This window comes from Mchenga conophoros, linkage group LG2 (assembly GCF_057382185.1).
Source record: "Mchenga conophoros isolate Kocher_MC1m ecotype Shallow Benthic linkage group LG2, M_conophoros_male_GT1.1, whole genome shotgun sequence".
In the NCBI taxonomy this organism is placed as follows: domain Eukaryota; kingdom Metazoa; phylum Chordata; class Actinopteri; order Cichliformes; family Cichlidae; genus Mchenga; species Mchenga conophoros.
This window is the reverse complement of record NC_140527.1, coordinates 38,182,266-38,193,501: the sequence shown is the minus strand read 5'-3', so window position 1 is coordinate 38,193,501 and position 11,236 is coordinate 38,182,266. Positions and strand designations below refer to the sequence as shown.

Below are 11,236 nucleotides of genomic sequence, written 5' to 3'. Positions count from 1 at the left end.
AACACACCAATACTTTGAACTGTTGCGCTTGTCTGCTGAAGCTTGCTGGCTGTCACATCTATCTGGGAATCAATTAAAGAACAGATTTACCAAATCTTATGAAAGTGTGACGACTGATGAGTATTTAAAAATCTTTCTGCTTCTCCGTGTGTCTTCTCTGTTATGGATCAATACCTCTTTTATGCTGTCTATAATTGAAATGCAGGGAGGCTGAGGTGATTTACTTGGCTTTAATTTCCTTGTTCGTCATGAATACTAATACAAGCCCAAGGGCATCAGATCTCCATTTATCTCTAAATGCATACAAACATACATACCCCCTCTCTATTACCGGTAGCTTAAAAATGCTCATTTATAAATGTCTGTACAAATTTAGAAATATGAAAAGGGAAAACAGATATGGTTAGACATTTCAGAATTAAGAATATATCACTCAAGGGTTTTTTTATTCAAGCTTTTACTTTAAAATAAATGATCGGGTCTAAGACATAACAATAGAGCAAAAGCCTTCCTTATATATTGCTGGACTTCAAAATTAAATATTAAATAATTACTTAATCTCTTTAGAAAGGTTTAGCTGTTTTACAAGTAACTACTTTGGCATCTGTCCTTTCCTCTTTCCCCTGCAATTACAGTCGTGAAAAGTTGACCACAAAAAGATCATTAAACTCAATCATTACGCATAATTATCCACAGTTTATAACAGTTCACTACTTAATGGTGAGTATTGTCACCTCACAGTAAAAGGGTTATGGTTTTTAATTTTCTGGTCAGCTGTGGTCTTTCTGGCTTCCCTGCACTGGCTCAATTTAATTGAATTCACTTGTATTTATATAAAATCAGTTCACAGCAGCAGTCACCCCGATGTGTTTTATACTGTAAAAACCCTACAATATTAAAAAGAAACCCCAACAATCAGACCCATGAGAAACCACTTAACCACAGTGGGAACAAAAAACTCCCTTTTAACAGGAAGAAAATCTCCAGCAGAACCAGAGAGGGAGCCAGAATTTAATATTTACTAATGACTGAATACAGTAGTGGTGTATAAACACACATGGAGTGAAAAGAGGTAAGTGAGGAAGAAAAGCTCAGTGCATTATGGGAAGCGCCCAGCAACCAGAGCCTGCTGTGCTCAACTAAGGGATGGTTGAGGGTCACCTGATCCAGCCCTAACTACACGCTTTATTCAAAAAGAAAGCTGAGAGAGTGTCTGGGCTCTACCTTCCTTTCTTCTTTGAAACTCTGGAAACCAGAAGTAAGCCTGCAGTCTTAAAGTGAAGTGCTCTGCTAGGATAAAAAGGTACCACAATGTCTTTAAGATACGAATAACTCTGATTATTCAAGATTTTGTATGTGACAAGACACATTCTGGATTCAGCTCTGAATAAACAGAGCTAAAATGGGACAAATATGGTCTTTCTTTATAATCCCAGTTAGTGCTCTCGCTTCACTGTTCTGGATCAGCCGGAGGCTTTTCAGACAACTACTGAGATGAGTTGTTTAAAATATCCTGAACTTTTCTATCAGTAAGCGCTGCTGTTTTTACCGCTGTTAGCCAGTGCAGTGAAACTTACTTTGTACTGGATCTAACGTTCTTGAATAAACTCTCATATGATGTGACAATATAATCTGTTTATCAGGAAAGCGTCATCTCTGAGCCTCAGATTAGCCAACATAACATTAGCTTATAACCAGTTGTTGTGGTTTAGACGGCTCATTGTCAGCTGTCTGAAGATGGTGCGGTTGCTTGTCTAATCTGCTAAGAAAGAGCAATTATAACAAAATAGGGAATTGACTGTTAGTACCCTGGCTTCAGTTCAAGACAAGAGACATGAGACTTGAGGTGAGGAGGAAGAGGATGATATTTTAATATGTCAGTCGCATCATCTCTGTCCTTTACTTTCCCACTTCTTTGGTTACATTGACCCCTTCCTGGACAATAAAACACAAAGGTTTAATCCTAAGAATGTTTGAAAATCTAGCTTCAAAGTCTTAGAGGGGCTTAGCCCCAAGTCATAATGTCATGCGTACAGTGACTTACATTTAATATAAAAGGAATCTACTACTTCAAAATGTAGTCAGCTCTTTTCATATTTGCAAACCTCAGTGAATATGATCTTCAGAATATCCATTGAGATTTTTAAGTGTGTTGCTGGAAAGCACCCATGAAATTCATGTCACCTTTTTAAATAAAAAATATCAATTGTTTTTCCAGCTAACTTCACCATCTGCCCGTTTACTCGCCTGGTTTTACAGAATTAACAAACCAATAAAAGGCACAAACTGATCCGTAATAATTTTGTTCAGTATTCAAACTGAATACAAGCTGCTGCTGGTCTTCGACATGTAGCATCCTTTTGAGTTCCTGCCAACTGGAACTGGAGCTGTACTGTGAATACACACTGAAGCCCAATTCGACTAGAATAGCAATAGAAAAATATAACAACCTAAAATAATAAAGTAACTCCTTTGCTGGTAACCAGCAATGTGCCAGCAGACTAATGGCTCAGGAAGCCAAAATTAGCTGGTAGTCTTGAGTGATTACGGCTAAATCAGCTACTTTGTTGACATTATTTAGAGAACAAATGAAAATATGCAGACACTTTGCAAATCACAGCAACATCCTTGCTTCGATCAGAACAGTTTGCATGTTTGCTATGTTTCAGTTCAACTGTGCTTTAAATCTACATCACTGATGAAATTACCTCTTTATTCAATAAAATACATTATTACTACTACTAATACTACCATAGTTATTTTTAGGGGTGATGTAGCCAGTCGCCAGCCACATAAAATGTGATTTGGCAGAACAACAATGTCATCTCAATCATTGTGTTCAAGATATTGGAGCAGTATGGAAGCTACTGGAAAGTAGTTCCTATTCCTATATATTTTTAATGGATAAATTCCAAGTTTACCAGAACACACAGGTTGACATGTATATTTAGTCCAATATTATTTTTGTTTAATTTACAAACGCAAAACAAAAATGACTGACTGTACCTTTAAGTAAAATATAAGATCCTTGTATTCATTATGTGAGTGCAGATCAAACAAATTCAAACAATCTGTCTTCATTAATGCCTGAAGGTGGCTAAGAAATATGTAGGTTTCTACTTAAGACGCAGAAAATGCTCTAACCACTTCCAATTTCTTCAGGCACCTGTACACTTTACCCTCGGAGAAAGGTAAAATTACAGAGGGAAAGAGGGGGAAGTGATGGCAGCATGGTAAAGTATGGAGGAAAGAGCAAAAGCAGTGAAGGACCTTGTTAAAAGCCCCTCTGTGACAGCCAAGGAAAGGCTGCAGCTCAGAGTCATTACATGTCGCTGAAGCTGTGGAGAGTGACTGAAAAAGAGAGTTGTATGGACCGAAGAGGGGTTTCAGAGGTTGGTACCACGCAACAAGCAGAAGGGTGCAAGTATGGAAAAAGAAAAAAATGGAGATCAAATAGCAGGTAAGCGAAAGAAGAAATGAAGGAGAAGAAATCAGAAATTAAACTAAACTGTGTTGTTTGACCTGCACTTATTGATCTTCATGAGGATACTGGAATTTTTTATCATTTGGTTATTTGATAAGTAGAGTTTAAGCAATATAAAACAACAAAAAATTAGGCTAAAGCTATACAGGAAGGTATACAGTAGTATCTATAGTGTCATCAAGGTTTCTGTAATTTATATGTAATTAATAATAATATGTATTTTACTGTATTTATTTATTAAGGATTTCTCCTATTACATTTGTAATATTTTTAGTTTAAATATATATTTTTATTTTTGAATAAATCCTTTATCATGAGAAATTATGAAGCTGTGGCACTCTATTCTCCTGTCTCTTTCATCTCTTTCCCCTCACACCCAACTGGTCATAACACATGGCTGATATTCCCTGAGCCTGCTTGTAGTGGAGGTTTTCTTCACACTGTCGCAAAGCACTTCCTCATAGGTGGTTCCAGTTCCTGTATAGTCTAATATTTGCAGTCCCTGCCTTATAGTATAAAACGTGAACTGCGAATTGGTGCTATAAAAATTAAATCAAATCTCAACTTCTTCCCTTTCAAACATTTTCATTTTCTTCATCTATTTAATATGTAGGTGCTCAGCCCCACCTACACAGCAAACTACCAGGACTGTTTGACCACTGAAACATCAGAAATATTTATCTCATTAAATCTTCAATCATTCAGTCCTTGTCTAATTTCAGTCACGGATTCCGAGTCTGGCAAATGGCACACATGAATTATTCAACAGCTGAAGGAGCCTATCAGAGAACCTAACTCCTCTGTTGTTTAGAGGCTATCTTAGATAGTGGTGTAACTCCAACAGTCACAACCCGTTTAATGAATAAGAGTCTAGATAGAATAGCTTATCAGTCTTTACATGTGGAAAATGCTTTTTGACGCTTTAAATCTCCATGCACCACTTGAGGTTTAAGAAAACATCTGGTCAGATTTCACTGCAGGAGAGTAGAGCAAATACAATTCAAAAAACGTTCGCCTCTCAGAGACACGTCTCACACTCTGACATATTGAAAATATTCTCCAGGTAATGTATTCCTCTACCAGCAGGTTTTCCTGTGGTGTCACTCAGGTGGGACCTCAGTGTTGGTTTTAGAGTGCCATTTAATGATCTTTAATAGAACTTAACAGCTTGTGTCCCACGTTTCTCCATGGCTTCCTATATGACAGGCCGTAAAATCCTCCTCGCTGTCAAATTACTCGGAAAAGAAGATGAGAAATGTTCTGTGCGGTATGTTAGTTTAAGAGTAAATGCATTAGTGTCTGAGATTTCAATAGCAGGAATTGCTTCGAAAAAGATATAAGTAAATTTTACACTCAGTTTAACTGTTTCTACTGTTCCGCGCAGTCTGATGAAGTTGCATTTCGTCTCCCTATTTCAGATTAAAGCACTCCTTTTAATCTGTGAACACCTTGACAAAGATGGAGTCATCCTTGCAAACTTTTGAGTGTTTCAAAGTCACGCTCTCTTAGAGTAAATCTAAAGCTACAGTGTCTGGGGAACAAAAACACTGCAGGGAGAGGACTCTCATTTGGCTTCAGTTCTCCTAGGGTTGCCATGTTCCCCAGGCTGATGGATGAAGGGAGAAACTCATCTCATGACTAATTATTTATCTTCCCTCCAGTAGTGTTGTGTCTGGGGGTTGAAAATAATACAACCCTCAGGTCTGACCAAGCAGTAAACAAACTAGAATGATGGAGTTAATAGAGTGTCTTCTTTCTTCCCTCTCTTGAGCATTGCTGCTGTACATAAAGCCTATAGACAACATGGCAAATTTTATTTCTCTTTTTTTTAAATCTGTTAAATTACCTATTGTTCTGTTTCTTTTTTCTGTAACGTGTTGTTAGAATGGCAGTTGCTCATTTTCTTTGTGGCCTAATGGCCGATCCACACTACTCTACAGGCTCCGTTTTTTTCTAGTTTTGGTTCTCTGCGGTGTCAGTGAGGGGATGTCTGTAGTGTTTTCATCTGAGGTACCAAGCTCTAGATGCTAGGACAGCAAAACTGTTGTCCAAGTCTTTTGATTGTGAAGGACAGCCAAAGAGAAGAGAGCTGCCTGAAATGTAGAGGAGTTCAAATGGTTTGATTCACATCAAAGCTGAACACAGAGCCTGCACCAAAGCCCAGTAAAAGCTAAATAAGCCTTATTTTGAGCTGTGATTCACAAAAGGTACTCTGCCAGTCCAAGATAAAAAAAAATGGAGCTGATCATGGGTGGTCATAGTAGGTCTATTTTGAAAAGAGTGCTACTTTATATGAATGGGTTTATGGTGACTTTTTGGGGCGGGGTATGGAAACAATGTGATCTTAAAGCCTTAATTTTATTTAAACCTTTCCTATCTGTGGTTTCAAATTCAAAATAGTGTTAAGATTACACACTGAGGACAGCTCACTACTCCATTTTGTGTTATTGAAGTAAACAACAATAGCCTAATTTGGAAAAGATTATGGAGCAGATTATGCTCCTCGCTGCTTGATGCAGCCATGATGCAATAGATCAGATTTACAAATCCCGCTGACTGGAATCAAGTTGTGGCTTGTTGGTGTAACAAACTTAGAATTTTGTGCAAATTGCTGCAAAATTATTGCACAAATGTTACCATTACAACATATGCTGTGCATCTGGAGGGAGACACATTGAGCACTTGTGAACACTGTTTTGTGTCTAACACTTCATATATTGCCATGTATTTTAACAATTACTGCCAGCTTCTTTGTCCATTACTTTAAAAAGGAAAGCCTTTTGGAATTGGAAGCTTCTTTTTGATACACCATTTATGGTTTTAGTTTGTTTGTTTTTTAGTGTAATGTTCTGTTATAGCACAGCAGTACTCCAGCATTAAGTCAGTATTACAGTTTTTGTCTTGGACTCTAGGGTGTGCTGTAGAGGCAAGGCCTTTACTTTGGATTTACACTGAGTTCAAAACAGGGCAGACACCTTGCAAGAGGGATTCAATTCTAATAGGGAGGTCTGTGTCTTCAAACATTCAGCTCATGTGATCTGTTATTAATGCCTTCAATGTTAGAGCCACATGAGTCAAGTGGGAGGTGGAGGTTTTGGGGGCAATGGGGATAATGGGGAAGAAACAAAAGAAGGGAGGAAAAGACTTTGACTCTCATCCTGTGATGAACTGGTCACTGGATCATGCAGAGGAAGCTAAGGTGCTGGGTCCTAGAGTTTCACTCAGCCCCCGATCAAAGGAAACACTGGATGATTCAAATGTCATTTAAATGTTTTATGGTAGTCAGGGCATTGAGTCGAGGCTTGAATAAGACGAGACTCAAGACGATCGTAATAGGTACGTGTGTGTGTGTCAGTATATATCATTCTCCATTCTGACCTCACATTCATTTTGCTAGTGTCCATAATTCTCCTGATTGTTTAGTCAGTCTAAACCCCTTTTAATTACACTGCACACTGGTAGTCAGTCACTGAATTCATTATCAGCTGCTGAAGCTGCACCATGTGCTCACATCTACACAGAAAAGACTCACAAATACACAACCGTGAACACGGAAACAGGATATGAGAGAGATGACGCATGCAGCGTACGCCCACATCATGCGCCCACATAGCTAAGTACACACCTATCTAAATATCTTACTAGTATGCCAAACAGAATAAAAGCTGATTATTTGTACCACTAAAAACAGAAGTACAAGGGATTTATATATTTATATATATTTATATGCTCTCTATATTTGTGCGCACAATGGGTTAACTTGTCGCAGGAAGATGAGGAAATGGGAGTGGACTCAGAGTGACCTGTGAAAGAGAAACTAAAAGGAAAAAAAGAGCTGCACAGTTTTAACGGTCTTTTATGCTGCTGGAAGTCGAGTAAAGTCTTGATACAACAGGTAATTTTGCAATTTTTTTTAAGTTTCCAAGTTTCTTGTCTTTTGGTCGTGTCTTATAGGTTAGGCAGGTGGTCAGATAGTTAGGAAAACATTTTAAAGACAAACAATTTCTTGGTAATCTCACAGTTAATATTGAAACTCTACTGACTTTCACTATCTTTCCTTCTAGACATGGCCTCTCCTGCAAGTCTAATAGCTGAGGAGAATTTTCATTGTTCCATCTGTCTGAGTGTGTTCAGTAAACCGGTGTCAACTCCCTGTGGGCACAATTTCTGTATTGATTGTATCACAGGCTACTGGGACACCTCAAATCCATTAATAACATGTCCGTTGTGCAAAGAGGAGTTTAACATCAGACCAAAGCTTCGGGTTAATCATTTCATAGCCGAAATGGCAGCAAAGTTCGTGAAATCAGTTCAAGAAAAGTCTGCTAATATCACAGAAGAATCAGGAAATGGAAATGTGCTCTGCACGCTTTGCACCGGGGCGAGGCGCCCAGCCCTGCAGTCCTGCTTAGTGTGTATGATGTCCTATTGTCAAATACATCTCGAGCCTCATCAGAAACTTTTGGCCTTAAAAAAACACAAGCTTATTCACCCGGTTGAAAACCTGGAGAGCAGGATCTGCAAATATCACGGTGAACCTTTAGATTTGTTTTGCAGCGTGGATCAAATGTTTCTCTGTGATTCCTGCAAAGACAGGGACCATAAACAGCATAAGATAGTGACTCTAGAGGAGGAGGCTCTAATGAGGAAAGACCAGCTGGAATCAGAAAAAAAAGACGCAAATAAGATGATCGATGAACGTCAGCAGAAAATTTGGGAAATTGAACGCTCACTGGAGGCTAACAAAAATAATGCAGCGAAGGCACTGTCATGCAGTGAACATGTCATGACTGCTATGGTGGAGTACATTAAAAGAGGCCAAGCTGAGCTAGCGGATGTAATTGAGACAAAGCAGAGAAAAAAGCAAGCAGAGGCAGACGGCTTAATTAATGAACTGAACGGTGAAATTATGCAAATAACCCAGAAAAGCCAGCAGCTTGACAACATTTCAGTCACAGACGACCCCTTCAGATTCCTTGAACGTTACCTTTCACTTACCATCATTCCACCTCAAGTAAAGGACTGGTCTGATGTGACTCTTAGCTGCGACCCGTTTAAAATGCAGGAAGTTATGGCCTCGCTGGAGGCAACAGTCACAAGAGAAATAAGGATGCTCTGTGATCCCAACTTTAAAGAAGTCAGGCGGCACGCTGTGGAACTGACACTGGATCCTGACACAGCAAACTCTTATCTCTATATTTCTGAAGATGGGAAGCAAGTCACATGGGGAACCCAAAGGAGGCGTGTCCCAAAGAACCCAGAGAGGTTTGATTGTGTTCACAATGTCTTGGCAAGAGAAGGTTTCGCCTCAGGAAGATTTTACTATGAGGTTCAAGTAAAAGACAAAACACAGTGGGACTTAGGAGTTGCAAAGCAATCCATCAACAGGAGGGGGGACATAAGACTGAGTCCAAAGAATGGATACTGGACAATTTGGCTGAGAAAGGGAAACGAGTTCACAGCCAATACAGACCCTCCTGTAAATCTTCATGTGACGGAGGTACCTGAAAAGATCGGGGTGTTTGTTGATTATGAGGACGGTCAGGTTTCCTTTTATGATGTGGACACGAGGGCTAGCATCTTCTCCTTTACTGGATGTAACTTCACAGAGAAGATCTTTCCCTTCTTCAGTCCGTGTGCTACTAATGGGGCTGAAAACTCAGCCCCGCTGATCATCACTCCTGTCAGAAACAACAAGTGAGGTTTGAAGGGATTGACATGGTGAGTTGGACTTGGCGAGTGATTCCAACACTATTTTCCCCGCTCTAAAACTGCAGCCTGTCATTTTGTTTCTTCCCTCCATCGCTGTCAGCACTGTGTGTCATAATGTGTCACCTGGAAGACAGACAACTTCATGTCTATGCAGTCCCTAAGACATTCACTATCTGCTGCCCTCTGTGCAAAAGTGATACTCTGAAGCATTTCATGTTTCAGGGTTAAATAAATCGTCTTTATGAGCCAAAGTGGCTGTAGCAGTGTAAGGGGTACTGTAAAGTAATGTGTTCAGAATTTTTTTCAGGCATGTTACATCTGTTGCATCTGAATTTTGGGGTCATGACTTAACATGACTTTCTCCTGTTTTGGCTTCCCTTCATTGGCTTCCTGTTAAATCCAGAATTCAAAATCCTGCTCCTCACATACAAGGTCTTAAATAATCAGGCCCCATCTTATCTTAATGACCTTGTAGTACCATATCACCCTATTAGAGCACTTCGCTCTCGCTCTGCAGGCCTACTTGTTGTTCCTAGAGTATTTAAAAGTAGAATGGGAGGCAGAGCCTTCAGTTTTCAGGCCCCTCTTCTGTGGAACCAGCTTCCAGTTTGGATTCAGGAGACAGACACTATCTCTACTTTCAAGATTAGGCTTCAAACTTTCCTTTTTGCTAAAGCATATAGTTAGGGCTGGACCAGGTGACCCTGAATCCTCCCTTAGTTATGCTGCAATAGACGTAGGCTGCCTGGGATTCCCATGATGCATTGAGTTTTTCCTTTCCAGTCACCTTTCTCACTCACTATGTGTTAACAGACCTCTCTGCATTGAATCATATCTGTTATTAACCTCTGTCTCTCTTCCACAGCATGTCTTTATCCTGTCTTCCTTCTCTCACCCCAACCAATCACAGCAGATGGCCCCGCCCCTCCCTGAGCCTGGTTCTGCCGGAGGTTTCTTCCTGTTAAAAGGGAGTTTTTCCTTCCCACTGTCGCCAAAGTGCTTGCTCATAGGGGGTCATATGATTGTTGGGTTTTTCTCTGTATCTATAAAGCGCCTTGAGGCGACTTTTGTTGTGATTTGGCGCTATATAAATAAAATTGAATTGAATTGAATTGAATTGAACAATAGCATACAAAATCCATTGAAATAAAATGATGGTCAGTTTCTCTCACATGATGCTAGATAATAATGAATTTCTCCATCGATTAATGTCAGTGAATTAAGATGTAAACTTTCAGCAGAACACACAAGGTGCAGCTCTGCAAAAGCTGCTTAGAGAGAGTTTAAAATGTAAAATGTGAGCAAATGAAATGTATAAATTAGTCTGTTTTCTCTTATCGCTTTAAAAACTTGTTTGTTTGTTTTTTAATCACAGTTTATAAATGTGTATTTTCTATACTACGTTGCCATAATGTCTATAGTCTGGCCACTAAAGAGGTTTACTGTAGGAGAGATCAATCAATTCACCTTCTGGATGGACTGTTTGACTGCTTGTTAATGTTGAATTTTAACTTTATGTCTATGTATTTCTTGAAGCACCAACTTGATACACATTTAATAATTGATCCCAAAACATTATATAAAATATTTAATGATCAACTGACTGATTGATGACTGATTTTTGAACAGTTGTTGAACATGTCACTTTAAATTCTTTTGCCTTTTGTCGTTCCTTTAATGATTAGATATTACATGTAATTCAAATTCAAATTTTATTTGTCACGTACACAGTCATACACAGTATGATATGTAGTGAAATGCTTGGACAACTGCTCGTGACCTAAAGAAAACAAAAAAGGAAAAGGCTATGAATAAGATAGGAAATAAATATGAAAAATTAAAAAGGGTAAATTTAACTAGGAAGGAATAAAATATAAATTAAGGTTAAAAATGAAATAACTGTACAACACAAATTAGAATGAAGGGTAAATTTAACTGGGAGAATAAGATAAAATATATAAATTAAAGTTGTACTGCATATGATATGTGAAATCTGTGAAAAGCATGCACACTATGATCTGTTTCTCTTACATTTTCTTT

General features: G+C 38.8%; 1 protein-coding gene across 2 annotated transcripts; it reads left to right on the top strand.

Moving 5' to 3' along the window:
* The first annotated feature begins 7,173 nt into the window (after positions 1 to 7,173).
* LOC146582583 (E3 ubiquitin-protein ligase TRIM21-like) lies at positions 7,174 to 10,788 on the top strand. 2 transcript variants are annotated; one of them, XM_085245033.1, is made up of 3 exons: positions 7,174 to 7,379; positions 7,549 to 9,205; positions 10,062 to 10,788. In XM_085245033.1, exon 2 carries the CDS (start codon positions 7,551 to 7,553, stop codon positions 9,183 to 9,185), a length of 1,635 nt encoding a protein of 544 aa, XP_085101159.1. In that variant the 5' UTR covers positions 7,174 to 7,379; positions 7,549 to 7,550; the 3' UTR covers positions 9,186 to 9,205; positions 10,062 to 10,788. The 2 variants fall into 2 exon arrangements, with proteins under 2 accessions (XP_085101159.1, XP_085101149.1); XM_085245023.1 differs by having other exon boundaries at positions 7,549 to 10,788.
* The last annotated feature ends 448 nt before the right edge of the window (positions 10,789 to 11,236 follow it).